General features: G+C 44.3%; 1 protein-coding gene across 1 annotated transcript in view; it reads right to left on the bottom strand.

Annotated features, from left to right (window-relative positions):
* Positions 1-482: 482 nt before the first annotated feature.
* The window catches only part of LOC100380663 (myosin-11), a 35,018-nt gene continuing 15,396 nt past the window's right edge, over positions 483-20,104 (bottom strand). The window contains 38 exon segments of the mRNA XM_014130762.2: positions 483-1,696; positions 1,699-1,739; positions 3,314-3,486; positions 3,606-3,797; positions 3,952-4,077; positions 5,034-5,157; positions 5,489-5,577; positions 5,707-5,835; positions 6,043-6,204; positions 6,398-6,610; positions 6,862-7,074; positions 7,395-7,643; positions 7,975-8,127; positions 8,343-8,447; positions 8,714-8,920; positions 9,240-9,384; positions 9,652-9,864; positions 10,185-10,356; positions 10,665-10,788; positions 11,101-11,238; positions 11,405-11,611; positions 11,904-12,035; positions 12,167-12,275; positions 12,593-12,687; positions 12,689-12,754; positions 12,969-13,038; positions 13,255-13,376; positions 14,022-14,215; positions 14,460-14,574; positions 14,700-14,873; positions 15,104-15,277; positions 15,495-15,647; positions 15,859-15,977; positions 16,183-16,278; positions 16,865-17,008; positions 17,446-17,544; positions 18,203-18,266; positions 18,497-18,589. Of these exon segments, the coding sequence (XP_013986237.2) occupies positions 1,605-1,696; positions 1,699-1,739; positions 3,314-3,486; positions 3,606-3,797; positions 3,952-4,077; positions 5,034-5,157; positions 5,489-5,577; positions 5,707-5,835; positions 6,043-6,204; positions 6,398-6,610; positions 6,862-7,074; positions 7,395-7,643; positions 7,975-8,127; positions 8,343-8,447; positions 8,714-8,920; positions 9,240-9,384; positions 9,652-9,864; positions 10,185-10,356; positions 10,665-10,788; positions 11,101-11,238; positions 11,405-11,611; positions 11,904-12,035; positions 12,167-12,275; positions 12,593-12,687; positions 12,689-12,754; positions 12,969-13,038; positions 13,255-13,376; positions 14,022-14,215; positions 14,460-14,574; positions 14,700-14,873; positions 15,104-15,277; positions 15,495-15,647; positions 15,859-15,977; positions 16,183-16,278; positions 16,865-17,008; positions 17,446-17,544; positions 18,203-18,266; positions 18,497-18,589 (5,286 nt within the window). The 3' untranslated portion in view covers positions 483-1,604.

Below are 20,104 nucleotides of genomic sequence, written 5' to 3'. Positions count from 1 at the left end.
GGCATGTTACTACTCAACAACAGATGGAACGTTTGTACTTACAACGTGTATATATATCATTGGTTTATATTGGCTCCATCCATATGTGCTTTATCCAATTCCCCTGTCATGCTCGTGATAAAGGAGTTGGTTAGAACACACAGATTTGAGACCAGGATAATATGTCTACAAAACAACTCTGTTACAGCAACTGTTCTTATGTAAGTACTCTGCTGTTGTGTATGGACCAGGAAGTACCGTTTGTAGAGCTTCTTTTACAACTGTACATGTAACCGTTGGCAACTGTTTGTGGGTGTGTTACTAACATACTAACTTCTGTCTGGATTTACATTGAAATGTATGCACCTGAGGTGCTCTACCTTTTGACCTGTTGGTTTGCAATCCTTTTTGTATCAAAATGAACACATAAAATGAACATTCTAAACATGCTTTTGGCAATATCATTCAGGATGTGGAGACAGACATATAGTAGAGGAATAGGGTTACTTTTTCACTCTTATTTATTGTGCAGGTGGTTCCACGATTTATAGATTTGAAGAAGTGGCATGTAAACGTCAATTGAGTAAAAAAAAGACAAAACATTGTTGTAAAGGTGACCAGTGGCAGGAAAAACAAAAATATATTTTTGTTGAATATGCATCTGGACATGCACAAAATGGCCTTGATGATATTCTACTTGGCAAGGTACACAACTGAAAAAGTACCTGTCTTGTTGATACTATATGAGTATTAGACTTTAGGAACAAGAAAAGTCTGATAGGAATATGTAGGAGAAAGGGGTGACTGGTTTTGGTTTCTAAGAGTAGGAAGGTGTTCTGCTACCCACACTTGACAAAGTATGAAGTATGAAATATATATGGTCGATTCACTGTCCTTACCACAGACAAAACACAACAGTTGCTATGGTTGCAACCGTGCGCCAATATTGGGGCAGCTATAATGAATACAAACAAAATACATTTGGACTACATCATTTTTTTTTTTGCTGGGTAGGTATACCATTTGTCATAGTATACATTGACCTTCTATAACGATCTTAAAAGTTAACAGCAGTGTAGAAGACGGGACAAGTCATAATGTCGTCATAGAAATAGAATTATAGATTTACATGACCGCTAGATGTATAAATCTAGAAATACAATGTGATGGCTATAATTAATTAGGATTTAAAGTGACGAATAGTAACACCTGGATTTATCCTTCCAGATGAAAGGAGTATAAGGAACAACATGTAACCTATGTACCTACGAGGGGTACAACATTATGCTAAGGAAGTATCGTAGGGACAAGTAATTCAGTGCAGTACAAAACAGTGTCGCAAAAGAACAAAATCACACTAACATCCCAGGCACTAAAATTGAACAAAATTAATTATTACGCCTTTGTCTCTTATGCCTCCATTTTGAATTGTAAAAAGCCTTATGTGCTCTGAACGAGAAGGCAGTCGATATGTGATTGATATAGAGAATCATATTTGGAAGTGATATGAAAGGGTAAGGTTGAAGTCACTTGTGTGTTCTTTGGTAAAGCGGGTCTGTCTGGCACTGAGTCTGATTGGTTGGATGCTTGTAATACTGAATTTAATTGGATGGTTTTGGGCTCTTCTACTCAACAGACTTTGTTCCATTGTAGTCCCCCTGTGAGTCCCCGTCTTCTTCTGATGCGTCATCGATGACCCCTCTCCGGGCACTGCCCCGACACGGCGCGGTGCGCTGCTGAAGGAGGGCTCGGTCCCGCGCCTGAAACGCAGACAGACAGCACCGATGCAAGACACACAGACACAGGACACACATACAAACACACAAACACACAGATGAGACGAGCTATGGGCAAGACCATTCTAGGTTTCCTGGTAACCTCAGGACAATGTTGGAGGACTTTTTGTTCCCATTGTCTGCGTCTGTATATCACTCTGCCTTTATCCACCTTTTCGTTTTAACAAGTTAAAATGGATGTCTAACAATACCTACCAGACCGGTTGTGATCGTCACTGTTAATAAAGTATTGACATCTTATTACAATAATGGTCCCACTTTAAACAATGTACAACTTATAAAGGCTCTATATAGCCTACATAAAGGCTTCATAAGCACTACATAAATACTTCACAAATCATCTGTGAGCATATGTCATAATATAAATGGTGTATAAACAGTGCGTTATGTCACATTTGGCAATTCACCCTACTCTAGTTGTCACGTCACCCTTTATAGAGTATGACATGCTTATAGATGATTTATGAAGCCTTTATGTAGTTCTTATGAGGCCTTTTGCATGCTATATAAAGCCTTTATAAGTTGTACTTTGTTTAAAGTGGGGACCACAATGGTCTATTAAGTTCAAACTACATCATTTCATGTAACTTGTCTATTACGTTTTGTTAGACTTGGGTAAAAAACACTCGTGTTGAACACGAGGAAGATTAAATGGCATCGCTGAAATGCAGAATGAGTAAGATGTTATAGTAACAGTAGGCACGCTGCACACCGGCCGGTTATATCTTTAACTCATTTGACTCCTGTCTAGACGAACACTAGTCTGGTCCCAGAACTGTTTGTGCTGTATTGTCAACTCCGATGGTCACCGGAGACCATAGGATTTGGCAAGACAGCACAAACAGATCTGGAACCAGGCTAGACAGACACAGAGAAATGAGTTTGGTTTAGGGCAACTAAACCAAGCATGGAGAAAAATATGGTCACCAGTAGTAGAAAGAACACAATGGAAGTGCAATACACTTTTCTTGCACTGTTTCAGACTATGAGCTCTATCAGAGAAGCTCTATTGTAGATATTGACCGATAAACCATATTTCACTCTTTCAGGCGGAGAAATGGCACAGTCAGTTGGACAAGAGTGCATGGGGGTAAGTTATGGAAAGTTAAAATGAAATGGTGATAAACTTCTGAGCGCAGAGGTACCTGCTACGTTACTCCTTGGGTTCTGGGATTGGGTTGCCTCTGCAATAAAGATTCAAGAAAGGCTTTGATTTCCAGAGGACTCGCCATGGTGTTGGAAAAAGATATACTATAGTACAGTGTTCAACTTGTTATCTGCAAACCCCAAAAGGGTACTTTATGCTCATTTGCCCATTGGGAGAAGATTTAATTGTGGTTGGCGAATGGGTGATTGTGTGAAATGTCAGTGTGGTTGTAAATCTACTCAGTGTTATATATTGGACCTGCCTTGATTTGGGGTGGGGTTATCCTTTTCTATCGAGCACAGTGAAACTACAGTACACAGGAGAGGGGTCAGGAGCAGGGACTCTTGCCAAAGACACCGCCCTGACTCTGGGGTCATTGGTCACACTGTACCTGAGTTTGCTCTTGAGGGAGTTGACCTCGCGGCTCATGGCATCGTTCGCCTCGGTGGACTCATCCAGCTCCCTCTGCAGCTTCCTGCGGGCAGCCGTGATGCGCTGAGACTCCTCCTCCGACTCCTCCAGCTGGCGCTTCAGCTGCTTCATCCGCGTGTTGCCCTTTTCTGCCTGAGGAGAGGAGTAAGATGGGGGGGGTTCATAAGAGTGTCATAACACTGCCATTAGCAGAAAGGAAGAAGAGGGTGTTCATATGACATAAGACTGCTGTCAGCATGACAACAGCATACCTGTTCCTTGTACTGTTCGGCCTGTTTCCTCTCGTCCTCCACCTGGATCATCAGATCTTTCAGCTTTTTGTCCTTCTGGCGCAGGCCCTTGGCTACGGCCTGCTTGTCTCTGCTCTCCTGCTCCACCTGCTCCTCCAACTGAGCCACCTTGGCCTCCAGGGCGGTGATGGATGACTTGAACTTGGACTTGACCTGGTCAGAGATGATAGAAACCGATACCCCACAATTTAACGGTACACTACACGCCCACTAAGATGGACCGGAAAGTAGGGACACTTAATATTTTCTCAATGGGGAGAAACCCTAGGTAGTCACATCTACGTAAATTAAATCTACTATCTCTGACCTGGTTCTCCATCTCCTGCAGCTTGGCCTTTAGGTCCTTGTTCTGCCTCTCCATCTGCTGCCGGGCGCTCTCGTTCTTCTGGGAGGTGGTGCGCTCGGTCTGCAGCTCATTGTTCAGCTGGTCCACCTGAGTGTGAAGAGTGGTCAAGATGTGGTAACTGACGCTGTGAGTTCAAAGCTTGGTCACTGACGGTTAAAGGTATGGTCAATGTACGTCCAAGAGGTGGTCAATGAGGGTTTAAAGCATGGTTGATAAAAGGTCAAGTTGTGGTTCTAGTGCAGGGCTGCCCAACCCTCTTCCTGGAGATTTCTTCATTTTTTTTTTATTTCACCTTTATTTAACCAGGTAGGCCAGTTGAGAACAAGTTCTAATTTACAACTGCGACCTGGCCAAGATAAAGCAGTGAGACACAAACAACAACACAGAGTTACACATGGAATAAACAAATGTACAGTCAACAACACAATAGAAAAAGTCTATATACTGTGTGTGCAAATGGCGTGAGGTGGTAAGGCAATAAATAGGCCATAGTAGCGAAGTAATTACAATTTAGCAAATTAACACAGGAGTGATAGATGTGCAGATGATGATGTGCAAAATAGCAAAAAAGTTAATAAAAACACTATGGGGATGAGGTAGGTAGATTGGATGGGCTGTTTGCAGATGGTCTGTTTACAGCTGCAGCAATCGGTAAACTGCTCAGATAGCTGACGTTTAAAGTTAGTGAGGGAGATATAAGTCTCCAACTTCAGCAATTTTTGCAATTCGTTCCAGTCATTGGCAGCAGAGAACTGGAAGGAAAGATCCACTGTCCTGTAGGTTTTTCAGTCAACCCTAATTTAGCATATCTGATTCAGCTATTTAAGGTCTTGTTGAGCAACTAATTTGTTGAATCAGGTGTGTTAAATTAGGGTTGGACTGAAAACCCACAGGGCAGTAGATCTCCAGGAAGAGGGTTGGACTGAAAACCCACAGGACAGTAGATCTCCAGGAAGAGGGTTGGACAGCCCTGTTCTAGTGTGTTTAAGGTGTGGTCACAGTGTGTTTCAGGTCGTTAGGAGGATGGATCCTGCCAGTCTAACCTGTTGAGTGCTCTTCCTCAATCTATCGTTGAGGATTTCCATGTTACTGCTCTCTTCCTCCAGCTCCTCCTCCAGCTGGGAGATCTTAGCCTCTAGGCGACGTTTTTCATCAGACAGGGCTGACCTGGAAACCGCACACAGGAAACAGTCAGTCACACAATGTTCCACTACACCACCACACAATGTTTCAATCACACAACATTTCACTACACTACCACACAATGTTTCAGTCACACAATGAATGCTCCACTACACTACGCTTCAGTCACACAATGAATGCTCCACTACCACACAATGTTTCAGTTGCACAATGATCCACTACACCACCATCTAATGCTGCGTTCAATTCATTGTTTCCAATTCATTCCACTCATTTGACTGTGGAAAAATTGTGAAATACAAGAGGTGTTATAATGCTGTTAACATCACACTAATTTAGTAAAGGTTCTACTTACTTTCCAGAGGTGTTGCTGGCTAGTTCGTCGGACAGCTCGTCCCGCTCTGCCTCTGCTTGTTTCCGTGCCCTCTCAGCAGCAGCCAGCTCCTACACACACACACACACACACACACACACACACACAAAATAGCATTCTGGTCAAGAGTAGTGCACTATATAGGAAGTAGAGTGTCATTTCACACTGTGCCATGCTATCTACAGTGAGTCAGACGTTACCTCCTGAATCTGCATGAGCTCAGCCTCCAGACTCTTGGCCTTCCTCTCGCTCTCCTTGGCCGTACCCAGCACCTCTTCTCTGGCTGCACGGGCATCTTCCAGTTCCCTCTGGAAGTCCTTCATCTGGGCCTGGAGATGGAATGACATAATTACATTATAAGGCATCATAAGGCGTTCATAATGCTTTATAAGTTGTGATGGGTGTCATGAATGTCAGTTACATAAGACCCATACTACATATGACTAAATAAGGAACAGGCTGTCATAATGCCACATAAACATCACAGTTTCACTGTAAGGTAATGTGTTACAGTATCATCGTTCGCTCCCACTCACCTGGATCTTGCGCAGCTGTTTGATGGCCTCGTCGCGTCCCTTGTTGGACATCTCGATCTGTCCCTCCAGGTCCTTCATATCTCCCTCCAGCTTCTTCTTGGCTGCTGCCGCCGTGGCTCTCTGCTTCCTCTCGTCCTCCAGCTCTGTCTCCAACTCACGCACCTGGGGAGCACACATACAGAAAGCAAAGGCTGAGTACACAGCTCAATTCAGCAACATCATTTGTTGCTGTGAATGTGTGTCAGTATTGTGTAGACTGGTTTGAACACCCTGGAGAGTTAATCCATGAACCTACTTCTTTTCTGTGTAACAAGATGGTGGCTTTTCCTCTTTACAGTTTTTCTTCTTTCCCTACCTGCTTTATGAGCTGTCTCTTCTTCTCCTCTCCCATCTCGTCACGTCCCACCAGGTCCCTATCGAACTGGGCCTTCAGGGCCTGCATGTTGACCTCCAGACGCAGCTTGGCGTCCTCTGCAGCCTGCAGCTCGTCCTCCAGCTCCTCCAGCTGGGTCTTCATCTCCTCCACCTGGGCCTCTAGCCCACGCTTCCCCTTCTCCAACTCATGGACCTACAGATGGGATGGAGGGGTGGGTGGGTGAGAAAAGGTTGTGGACATGCCTGCCACCTATTGGTGGTTTAAGAATATTGCCATTTAAAAAAATTTTAAAAAGTGATTAAACCTAGTCCTGGATTAAAAATCAGGCTCAATCTCCATGGAAAGAGGCTCCATTGAAAGATACTTTTAGTCCAGGACTAGGCTTGATCAGTATCTGGGAATCTGGCCCATAGATTCCAGAGAAGTTGATTGTCCACACTCACACTCTTGCCCACGTCGTCCTTAGAGCTGACCAGGTCTTCCATCTCAGTCCTCAGGGACTTGTTGGCTCTCTCCAGCTCCTCCCTGCTGTCCTGGGCCTCCTCCAGAGCACGGGCCAGAGACAGGGCCTTGGTCTCCTTCTCCCTGGCCTCTGCCTCAGCACGGTCCCTCTCATCAGCGTACTTACTGGAGATGGTCTTCTCCTCGGCCAACATCTGGAAGAAAGAGTGAAGTGGAGAAGGTAAGTTCAGATGACTTTCAAGTCCAAATAAATTTGATTTCACTTACACGGCAGAGAAAGTAGTTAAAGAGAAGTCTTTTTTTTGTTGTTGCATGGTTTATGTAAATATTTTCTCCTTATTTACATTCTCCTACACCCTGTTTATCTTTAACATAACATGCATCACAATTGCTTTGATTACTGTCAGCATTTTGATATGTCTGTTGTACCAGCAGGCAAAACAGGTTGGTATTGCCTCATTTCCATCCTTATAATGTTATGTCGACCAGTTTTGCAGTTGGTTGGTTGACTGACCTGGTCGAACTTCTTCTGCTTCTTCTCCAGGTTGGAGACGACGGTCCTCTGGTTGTCCAGGTCCATGAGGATGTCCTCTAGCTCCTGCTGCAGACGGTTCTTGGTCTTCTCCAGCTTGTCGTAGGCAGAGGCCTTCTCCTCGAACTGGGTGTTGGACGCTTCCAGGTCTCTCTGAAGACGCTTCTTGCTCTCCTCCAGGAGCTCATTGTTGCCGGCCATTTCTTCTAGCTTCTTCTTGGAGTCTGACAGCTGGTGATACAAGGAAAATAGTGTAAACAAGTGTATAAATGTACTTTCTTCATGTTTTCATTATTTGTTCATTTAACTGTTATTTTACCAGGTTTGTTGACTGAGAACACCTTCTCATTTCCAGCTAGTCTTCATTTTAAGTGGATGCTGTATTTGACTGTCCCAATACGCTAACTCCAAATGACCACTACGATCTCTTGTTTTGGGACCATAACGCACAGGAAATGTCCACTTGAAATGGTAACAAGATGGATCTCTTCACATGCAGTATCCATCTCAATGAGGTTTTACCATTTGACGCCAGTGTCTGACCCGGTGTCTGAACTCTGACCTGTATGTTGAGGGTGGACACGTGTCTCTCCACGTTCCTCTTGGCCTCCACCTCCTCCTCCAGCTGTTCCTGCAGACTGTTGCGGTCGTCCTCCATCTGACGCAGCTTCGTGGAGAACTGCAGCTTCTGACGGGTCTCCTCAGCCAGCAGCTCCTGAGGAGGGCAGAGACAAGGTCAAAGTTCAGTATCAAACGCCAACCAATGAGCAACAAGTTCTACATACAGGATATCATAAACCAGCATTGAACAACACATAGAGCAGTTACGGTGAGTCCTTTTGGTAATATCTCACTTAAAATATACTTACAATGAAATGTTAGCTTGCATGAATATGCAGTACAGAATAAACAGGATGTATGTGTGTGTACTTGTGTGTCTTGGACTTGGGCGCTGAGAGTGGAGACATCTTTGCTCAGCTTGATGTTCTTCCCCTCGGCTTCATTCAGGAGGTTGGTGACACTCTCTAGCTCAATCTGTGTAGAGAAAGAGATGGGATATTAGTCAGCATCTCATCTAGCTAGTGAAACTTGTCTTCTATATCTATGGACTATTTCATCCATTCATCTATTGCATCGTGCGTCATTCTACATAACTAATATCATTCTACAAAGAACAAAGAATAAGGTCCCTGTGTGGGTCTATGGGTGTTCCAGCAGGTACACATTTTTTATGAATTATGGCCATATGGGCTCTGTGTGATGATGTCATCATTGTGCGACCCCTCATCGTCGTCACTCACAGTGATCTTGGAGCACCGCTCTCCCAGTTCGCCCTTCTGCTTCTCGCTGTCGGTGAAGCGTGCCTGCAGCTCGTTCAGCTGACCTTCGACCTTCCTCTTCTTGTTCTCCACGTCCTGTTTGGCCGTGGTCAGGGAGCGCACCTCCACCGTCAGCTCCGACGTCTCCTTCTCCAGGGCCTGCTTGGCCTTGTCCAGGTTCGACTTCACCTGGGGTACACAGAGAGGAAGGGGATTCAACCAGTCAATGGAAATACTATATAATGTAGGTAGGCCCACACAGCATCTAATACATATGGATTTTTCCGTATCCTGAAACCAGAGTGCTAATACATAGAGCTTCCATAATAGAACAGTAAAATGTATCCTGTTCTGTGGAAGATGGATTCATGCACACATGAAGTTATCATATGCTTCAGAATGTAGTCAGTTAGAGTCACGTCAAATCTGGCCAGTGATGATGCTATACAATCAGATACAGAACTTTGGGCACTTGAACAGGCCTAGTAGTGTAGCTACATTTCCTTACCCGTTTGGACTGCTCCAGCTGCTCTGTGAGCTCCTCTACGGCCTGGGTGTGTTTCTGTCTCATCTCCTGCACCTGGGCCTCGTGGGTCCGACCCTCGTCGTCCATGGCCTTCTTCAACAGGGTCACCTCCTGTTCTCTCTTCGCCCTGCAGAGATGAGCGGATGAATGGATGGGTGAATGGATGGATGGGTGAGTGGGTGGATGGATGAAAGAATGGATGGACAGATGATGAATTGCATGAGTGATTGAATAGACCAAGTACTACCCTAGACTGTATGAATATACAGACAAATGACCAAATGGCTACGTTCCAATGTCCATACTAGCATTCACTAAGAATATATTGCTTCATACTAAATGGTATGCCAGTGTGGATATTGGAACAGAGCCACTGCCTAGTATTTGTACTCACCGGAGCTCCTGCTGGGTAGCGGTGCTGTCAAGTGTATCCTCCAGCTCAGACTTGAGGGCCTCCAGCTCCTCTCCCAGGTCCCTCCTGGCCTTCTCAGTCTTGTTCCTGGCCTGGCGCTCTGAGTCCAGGTCCTCCTGAAGGTCTGAGATGTGGCCCTCCAGCTCCCGGATCTTCTTTAGGGCATTGTTCTTCTGGGCCATCTCGTCCTCTAGCCTAGGGGGAAAAGGTGAACATTGATGAACATTGTTTATATGTTGTTTATACATTGTTAATACGTTGTTTGTGGATGATTTCAAGATAAAACGTATCACTAATAAAAGAAGGCGTATTCTGAGCTGATGTTAATATCAATAGATATTACATTTGTTACATTTGGTGCTGTGTTTTAGAGGTCATATACAAGTGTAATGTTGACTTTATCACAGTATCATGTGAGGATCTATAAAACAACTGAAGGGGGCTCAAAAAGAAAGAATAATGAAAAGTGACACAATTACAAAAATAAATATCAAAATCCAGTGTTTGGTGCCCACCTGGCTAGAGCAGCCTGTAGCTCCTCCTCCTTCTTAGCCAGCTGGGCTTTGAGCTCAGCGATCTGGGCCAGCAGGTCGGCTATCTGCTCCTGGAGGTCGTTAGACTCCGCCTCCAGCTTACGCTTTGCTTTGTCCAGCTCTTGCCGACCCTTCTCCTCCTTCTTCAGACGGACTAGAGGACAAAAGATAAAGAAATATATGGAAGGTTACTCCATGGATGAAGATGTGTGTAGTGGCTGAATAGCTTCAATACGTTCTTCCGACAAACTTAAGGACAACACAGATTGGTTACGATATAGGATGCTCCTGTATGGATATGGCTAGGAGTTGTTCCTGGTCAGGTCACATGGTCAGGAAAACCCCCAAAGCCACTATTTGTACGGACAAAGATGTGCATTGTTGCTTGATAACTGAATAGGTGTGGTATCCAGTGAGAGTGGTTTATTTGATGTCTGGATGGGGTAAAAGATTGATACGAACCCTCAAGTTCAGAGATCATTGACTCGTGTTTGTTCTTGAGCTTGGTCAGGTTTTTGGACTTCTCTTCCTCCTCTGCAAGGTTGGAGCTGAAATCTGCTAGCCTCTCTTCCATTAGTTTCCTCTCCTAAAACAGGGTAAACATGGCAAACAGGTAACCACACAGTGTAAATCCTAAATGTCATAACCCTGCTTTCATTAAATGCCGATTGAGTGGACAAATGGAAAACAGGATCAACAGTCATTATCAAATCTTCATTGCACTCATGGACCCATGGGCCCAGAGACTTGACAATGCTTCTTTTATGATGCTTGAGACATATGGTAACTGACACACTAGTCTCTCTTGATAGACGAAAACACTCAAATGTTCCTTTAATGGCCCATAGCCTTGACAATATGTCTCATATGACGCCTGAGACATAGTACTATAACTGACCTTTAACAGTTTGGTGTTGTGGTCCTCCATCACTAAGACATCGTCCTCTAACTTCTTGATCTTGCCTTCACATGCTACCTTCTCCAGCTGCAGCTTCTGACGGGCATCCTCCTCCTCCTCCAGATGCTCCTCCAGGTCCTAAAAACGAACCAAGAAGAACTGCCAGACTTAGGATTCAAACCAGCAACCCTAACCTCTAGGCTACCGTCGTGACTTAACATGACTAGCAACACACACCCCGAAATAAAACTCCAAAATACAAAGTCAAGGTGAAAGACAGAAGGAAAGAAAAGGTCAAACAAACCTGCATCTGTTGCTGCATCTTTTTCTTATCCACCTGCAGGGCCTGAGCGCGGTCTTCCTCCTCTTCCAACCTGGCCTCCATTTCATGGAGGATCTCCTCCAGCTCCTGCTTCTTAGCGGCCAGTCGCACCCTCATCTCTTCCGCCTCTGCATACAGCTCGGTCTCAGCCTGCAGCTGCTCCTGCAATGCGTTCCTCTCCTCCATAATCTGGATAGAAAAGGAGCCAGAGAAAAAGCAAAGAGAGCTGAATAGAAAGAAAAGTGTAGGGGGCCCAGCACACAACCCTGTGATACACCAAACTTTCTCGAGTTTTAATGTTTTTATTTCATAACACTTCTTATGTAAATGCCAATACTTTTTTTTGAGGCAATGAAAGTGGGGAAAAGGGGTTACAATAGTAATTTAATTCAAACTAATATCTGAAAAATGGCAACATAATCCCTACAAAGATTGTGGAAAGCACATAGTGTGTTCCTGGCGAATGGTCCCCTATACATACTGTTGTGTGTTTCAGGGTGATCTCCTTCAGCTCTGATTCGTACTTCACTGCAGACTCCTTGGCCTTCTGCAGCTCCTCGTCCTTCAGGCCCATCTCCTCCTCCTGGCGGGTCACTTGCAACAGAGGCTTGACCTGCAGGTCAGGATGACATGACTTGGTCAACACTGCATCCGCCACCAAAGTCTATATCTGATATCCTTGGTAAGTAGGACAGACATCAACTAATGGAATGTGTTGAATAGTTAATGTTGTTGAAACTCTACCTTGGTGAAGAGTCTCCACCACTGCCAGTTCCTGAGTTTGAGGTAGGCAGCACAGTTCCTCTGAATCACCTTCATGGCCATCAGTTGCTGCTGTCTCTTAGCAAAGGCCCTGTTAGAACGCAGTAGCGGAACCAACATTGACCACTGTAATGTAGCATTTATTGGCTCATAAAAGCCATTTTCACTGATTCAGTTTCAATTGTGGACAGTGCTAATAACAGCATACATGGTGGCACTTTCGGAACCAGAATCAGAAAAATAGAACAAACGTCTGTCCTGGGAACATTACATTGCGACGTCCCCTGGACTTTTGCTAACATTTAGGGGATGTTCCCAGGACAAAATGTTGTTAGCTGGGTAGAATTGATATATAGACTGAGGGCTTTATTGTATTAAAGCAGTGTCAACACTATGGCCATTGCTCACTTTCTGGCCAGGAAACCTCTAGCCTGGGACTGGAAGGCGATAATGACCACCGTAATCTTCAGATCTCTCTCCTCCTCGAGCTGGGCCAACACGCCGTGCACGGAAGAATATCTTACTCTGACCAATCCGGTACAAGTTGGGGTCCAGATCCAGGTGCTTAATCTACAGAACCAGGAAATGGGACAGGAAAGGAATGTGAGAAAAGGGGAATTGAGCTTGGTATGTTGCAGAGTTGGTACCAACTTGGTTTCTATCTTGGTACTTGGTGTCTCATCTTGGTAGAATTCCAGAGAAGAGAATATGCAAGGCTGTTTTTATAGACTTGATATGATAACAGTCCTGATGCTAGGATTTGGAAATGGCTCCACTTTCTTACCATGAGACCACACGCCTGTTTGCCATCCATGAATCCCTTGGGAATAGCACTAGCCGCCAGGATCTCGTAACTGTAGAGTGAAAATATTGAGACAGAGACAAAGTCCGATTTAAGAGAAATGTTTACCACTGGCTATGTTTGATACATGCCAATGTTGAATGCACTGGATAGTAGGCAATAGTATAGTCTGGTTAAACCAGACTGAACGGTGAAACCATGGTGAGTGACAGTGTCCAGGCTGGTTTAACCATTCTAAGGCAACAGATTCTTCCATTCGTCTACTCACCGCTGACGGAACTCCTGGAAGAGGATTCGGTTGGGGAATCCTTGCCGGCAGATACGGATGCCCTCCAACACACCGTTGCACTTCAGCTGATCCAAGACCAGATGGGCGTCCAGTTTCCCCGCCTGAGGACAACGGGTCAGGATATAGGATCAATGAATGTGATTACATTTGCTTTACATATTGTATACAAACATCATCAATTTGTTACAAATACCCAAGCATAGCAAACATTACAGTAAGGGCGAGATTATTTACGGCTCCTTACCTTACAAATAGAAATAAGTACATAAAGTTATTCTTTAGATTTGTTCTAAAAAGGTTAAGATTGAAAGTGAAATAGTAGAAAAAGCAGTTGGAGAAGAAAATACTTAACACTCCTTCACACCTGGGGGAGGAAACACTTAATTCCATTCAAATGTCTTAAATTGCCTTTATCAGACAAACAGGGCGTCTTGCCGCTAATCTAATATGGTATTTTTTCCCATTTTATAGAGGGAGTTGCTTGCACCTCTCCTCTGCATCAACAAACAACTACACTTTAAATGGAATGCCCCTACAAGGGGAACAATAGTGGTGAACTGAGGTAGGCTGGAATTGAATCAAATAGAAATCAAATTGAATCAAGTGGATTTCTTCACTCCACTTAGACACTGGCAACAGGGTGAAGGGAACCTCCCTCGACTTGCAGCCTAATAGATCTTATTCACAGCTGAATGTTCTATTGCACAATGGCCACATTGTGAATAATGTCTATGCCTAGTGCCTACCCTCTTCTCGTGGTTAGGGATGATACATCTGACGAAGTTGGGCTGGGTGTTGTGCAGCGTAGTCATGAGCTTGGCCAGGGACTCCTTGTAGAGCTGACCCACGGTCCGGAACATGCCCTTCTTGGTCTTGGAGCCGCTGGGCATGGAGCTGTCGGACATCTTGGCCATGGTCTCCAGGCCCACCACGCGGTCCGCTGAGGCACATTATGACAGAGAGGGGGTTTGTTTTAGGATTTGGGTTAGGTTAGGACACTGGCAGCCTGTATGCCAAACATGACACCAGTTGGCTAATCATGGAATAGATCTGGTTACCACGCTTAGGAGGCAATATTTTCAACCAGAGCTAGTTACACAAAATGAAAGGGTATATGTATCCATCTTGAGACTCCATCTCGATGCTAAAAAGGCAACTACTAACTGGAGTCCAGGGGGACTTACCATCTTTCCAGAGATCCTGGATAAACGTGTTGGACGAGCTGTTAAGCAGTGCTATGACGTTGTCGTTGAGAGGGTCCATGTTCTTTGTCAACCAATTATCAGCATTGTAGTCCACCTACAGGCAAAACACCACACATTTCTTGTATTTGTATGTGATCCCTGTGGGAAATGAACTCACAACCTTGTCCCTCTTACCCTCTTACTGAGCCACACAGCACCACAAAAATGATAGATACACACCTTTCCAGCATAGTGGTGCACAGAGAACTCTGTCTTGCTCTTCAGCTGTTTGGGTTTGCTGAACTTGATGTGGCTGGCCTGGGTGTTCATGAGTTTCTCCACGAAGGAGATGTCTGTGGCTTTGGGGAACCAACACTCCTCATCCAACAGGGCCAGAATACCAGGAGGATTGTTCTGTGGAGAAAACATAACTCAAATAAATATTTTCCTGGTTTCTTAATATATCTAGGAAAGGTTTCCAGGACACAGATTAAGCCTAGCACTGAACTAAAAAGCTCTTTCAATGTAGAATCTACCCTGAGAATGCTATTTCGTCAAGGACTAGTCTTAATCTGTATCCATTTAATGTCTTGAATGCATACATTTTACACCTAAAGAGTGTTTTCTACAGTCTTCCCACTCACTGGCCTCTCGATGAGCTCAATGCAGGGCTGCAGGTCCAGGCCGAAGTCGATGAAGCTCCATTCAATTCCCTCCCTCTGGTACTCCTCTTGCTCCAGGACGAACATGGTGTGGTTGAACAGCTGCTGCAGCTTCTCGTTTGTGTAGTTGATGCACAGCTGCTCAAAGGAGTTATCCTGCAAGAGACGGGAGAGAAGAAGAATTTGAGTTTTCACTAAAGACAGTTTGGTGTGCCGCAGGGTTGTGTGCTAGGCCCCCAAGTCTTTTCCTTCACCTTAATACAACTTAATAGCTCAGCTTTGATGTATAGCATGTGGCCCAAGTCTTATCCAAGATATCGTACATAGAACCCTATGAATCCTTCCATGCAATCATATGAATCCCCTCACTCACCTCAAAGATCTCAAAGCCAGCAATGTCGAGGATGCCCAAGAAGGACGCTCCCTGGCGTTTGGTCTTGTCCAGAGCCTTGTTGACCCTAGCTAGCAGCCAGCGGAACAGACGCTCATACATAGCCTTGGCCAAGGCCTCTATGGCAAAGTCAGCCTGGAGGAAACAGAATAAAATATGGATAACTGAAAACTAAACATAGTTTAAAACGGTCTCAAATTCAGCCCAGCAGTATGGCCTATTTCTGGACCAAAAAACAGTGGAGATTCTCCTTTGAATATGTTTTTTAGTCCAGGACATAAAATCTGAGTCTGGGAAACAGGCAAGCAGGACTGTCTGAATTTCAGCCTGCCAAAGCAATATGTACCTGCTCTTTGGTCTGGGCCTTCTGCACCACCTCTCTGCCCACTTTGATGCGAGGTGTGAGGATGGCTCTGGTGAAGTCTACCACGTTGATGCCCTGGAGGTGGCACACCTTCTGAGCCGCTAGAGAGGTAAGAAACAAAGACCCAGAAAGAAAGTAGATGTGCTATTGTCCTACACATTAATAACATACAGCATGTACTCCATTTAATATAAGTGGCATAATACATACCATATTCATAGCACAACATATAACATACCATGTCAAATAACAACATAATATATACATAACTTGTGCACTATCTGCCATCTCATGTCCTCCTCTAACCTGTGTTGTCTGGCATGGTGGCCTGCTCCTGGTTCCTCTCCTTCTTGAACTCTATGTTTCCCAACTGCAGCACCGTGGAGCACACCTTCAGGATGCCTAGAGGACACAGACAGCACAGGTCAATTACAGTAAGTACAGGGACAAATCAAAATGGCAGCCATGACCTGCCATATTCTATCCCTTGTCATCCTAGCTAGTCAGTCACCCTTAGCTATCTAAGATCTGCACACCTAGTTTACTGGGTCTAATGTATTTGACGTACTGATGTAGGGCCACCGGGTTATCCTGACCATGTGATCTTGAAGAAAAAACCCTAGACCCAAGTCATAGCCTGGTTATTCCTGAAAGTTATATCATATAATATATACAGTATAGTGTAATCGCTCTAGTAATGAAGAGTTTGTTGTGATTGAATAGAATAGCCCTGTACTGTAGCCTACCTATCCCCTCATCCTCAGTGAGGCCCATGCTGTGCATGGTCTCATGCAGGACTTGTTAAGGTGATTGAATAATTGATTGATGTATCAATTCATTTATTAGCTGATTCAATTAATCAATAGGTTGATTGATTGATAAACTACCCATCTTCTTGTTCTCGGTAAGGCCCATGATGTTCATGGTCACATGTAGGACTTTTTGTGTTGATTTGATAAATGGATTAATTTATTGACTGATACAGTACCTGTCCTCTCTTCCTCAGTGATACCCATGATGTTCATGGCCTCCATGGTCTCCTCGTACATCTCGTCGTCCTGCTGGCCCGAGATCGAGACATGGCCCGCAATCAGGAAACGGTAGGCACTGAAGTTCTCCAGCAGAAGCTCCTCTGGAATGACAATGATTCAGTGTGTTTAATTATGACAGTTCTAGAAATTCTAGCTCTACGTTCAATCACGTACAGGAGCGCATCTGGAAAAACAACGGTTGAGGGTTTTCATTGATGGAGTGGAGAGTTCTAGAAATTCGAGCTCTGTATTATCAAGAAATAATAATATTTGATTGTGTACAGAATGATTCTGCTTCTGGTTGTCTGGGGTCAATGAGATGAAAAGTGGGACTTCCACAACTGCCTGTCCTGCAGTACAGATTAAATCTCCTACTCTCCTCCACCATGACAATCATCAGGTTGATCAGGAACCCTGATCTAAATCTAAAATGGCACCCTATTCCCTACAGAGTGCACTACTTTTGACCAGAGCCCTATGGACCCTGGTCAAATGTAATACACTACCTAGGGAATAGGGAACACAACCCAGATCTTACCGCGGAGCTTGTCCTTGACCCCAGCCACCATGTAGTAGAAGATGTGGAAGGCTCTCTCTGTCTTGGCCTGTCTGATACAACGAGACTTCTCCAGCAGGTCTGAGAACAGCCGTTAAGGATATACATTCTAATGCTCTGGATGGAGTTTCAAGTTTATGCTTGAGAGGAAAACAGTCCAAAGAAAGTTATTTACAAACAAGCTTGTCTATTTTGTCATCTTACAGTGAACATACACGGTGAACTATACATTATATTAGATGACACTGGCGCTTCATTATCTCCATTTCTGATATGTTCTTGGCAACCTGTATGTGATAACATGGACGGTTCAGCAACTTGTAACTACAGTATGTATGAACCTTTACAAATAGGGCTCTGTGCCAAAACATCTTTAAACAACATGACCCAAATACATAATTCCAACCTAAACATTTCTTATCTCATCATTCCATTCCATGGGAACTTAGAGTTATTGGAGTGACAGCACTTTTTAGACTCTGTGATTGTGCAGATGCCAATGACCTCCCCAGTGTTGACCGTCGGTCACAGGAGAACCCATGACACTTCTAACAGGAATGTGTCAACAGTCCAATACCGCAGGTTTGGGTCTGGGTTCATGTTTACTGTTCAAACACAGAAGTCACAGGAGCTTTTGTAGCTGTTTTCCCAGGGTAGTGAACACAAAAAAAAAAAACAGCTTTTCTGAACCCGGATCCCCCAGTTTAGAGTTACAGTATGTAACACTGTGTAAGGATACAGGTTTCAATGTTGGCTCCGACGATGTAGCCAGTCACGTCAAAGTTGATGCGGATGAATTTACCCTAAAGGGAACAGGTACACCAGGATTACAGTAGGTCATATGTTACACAATGAGGTACAGTATACATCCAACTGTCAGATGAATGTTAAATAACACAAAAAAGATATAGGTCATTATGCAAATTACATGAATCAATAGTTTGAATTAATGAATTGATTCATGAAAAGTGGACACTACTCTGTGACCCACTCAAATACTTTAGGCCTACGCGTCTGCGAAAGGTGAACTCACAAATCGTGAAGAGTTGTCATTTTTGATGGTCTTGGCGTTCCCGAAGGCCTCCAGGATGGGGTTAGCCTGCAGAAGCTGCTTTTCCAGCTCCCCCTGGACATGACAACGTAATGACAAACATTAAACTAAATCTGTGACATTCATTTGTGAATAGAATAGTCAAATAAAGGCTGGAACAGCAGCACAAGCCCTATGAAAGTCAATTGAAAAAAAAGAACATTTTCTAAAGATAGATCCTAAACAACAAACCCAGTTGTTTTCAACAGTTTCGACTCCTATATCATCATCATCATCATCATCATCATCATCATCATCATCATCATCATCTCTACACTGTGTATATCTACACCGTGACTGGGCCTAATAGCATTATAACTGAGCGGACAGCACCTACTACTCCAGAACATCTAATCCCCTATTAGTCTCTATGCACTGAGGACACATGTCCTACCAACATGACTTATTTCACTACTAATCTGCCTCAAACTGAGACAACCAGGGCCTGATTGTTGAAATGAGGCCCACTAGAGTGTTCGCTGGCTGGGCCAGGGGAAGGATGTGAGGAGGGAGTGGCTGGAGGTGGTAGATTCAGAGTGTTGCTGGTCTGGAGAGGGGCCAGAGCAGAGGGTGGCGATATGAGTGTGTGCTAGTAGGTAGGCAGTGGGTGTGTTCCAGGTCCGCAGAGATGACAGGATTGTTATTTCTATAGAAAGGTGCTTCCTAGGAATGAAATATTTTGCATTTCTCTAGGCTTTGTACAGATCTGATAATATGCAGTTTGATCAAAGGGCCTGCGTTAGCTTACTGGCTGGGTCAGAGGCAGGCATACCTCTGTCAAACACACACACGGAAATGTGCACGTGTACACAAACACACACATACTTAACAATGCTCCTCTGGCTTAGGGGGGAGGGGGGAGCAGTGGATGGTTTAACCTCTCCCATCTTGACTAGCCGAGAATGATAGCTTGTTGTGGTCCTTACACCTGTTTTTTTTTATGAGTGTTTTTAGACTGGAGAGTTGAAACCAGGACAATGTTGTGCAAAACCACAGGGCAGATGAATGTAAATGAGGTAAATGATTTAACTGGTGTTCAGAGGTGTCTGTCACATGCCTTTCAGATCTAGATCTATGAGAAAACTATTTGATGAGAACACATCAGCCAAATCTTCTTATTGACAAATTCCCAGTAAGATAAAGATTAACCTCACCCAAGTTAATGGATTTTAAAACATAATGAGTTACTGGTACTTGAGTGAAAAGACAGTAGCAACCAGATCCTTTTCAGCAGGGAAAAGAAGGCCCTGCTCGCTTCAGACAGCCACTAAGAGAAAGAGAGAAAAGAGACAGGAAAAACAAAGAGAAAGAAACAGCGAGGGGAAATGACAGATGACAGGAAGGATCAGTCATTAATAGGCTGTTGAAATGGAGAGATAAAGGAGGAGAGAAGGAGGGAGGAGAAGAGAGAGACACTCTAGTTCTAAAGCAGGCATATTAAGTTCACTGCTGGTGGTAGGCTTCTAAAAAATGAATTACATTCTAATCTCCACACTAGCATACTACTTAGTATGAAGCGATGTATTGGCCATGCATTCTAAGTACCCACTG

This window comes from Salmo salar, unplaced genomic scaffold (assembly GCF_905237065.1).
Source record: "Salmo salar unplaced genomic scaffold, Ssal_v3.1, whole genome shotgun sequence".
Classification (NCBI taxonomy): Eukaryota; Metazoa; Chordata; class Actinopteri; order Salmoniformes; family Salmonidae; genus Salmo; species Salmo salar.
This window is presented reverse-complemented; position numbering and strand designations above follow the sequence as displayed.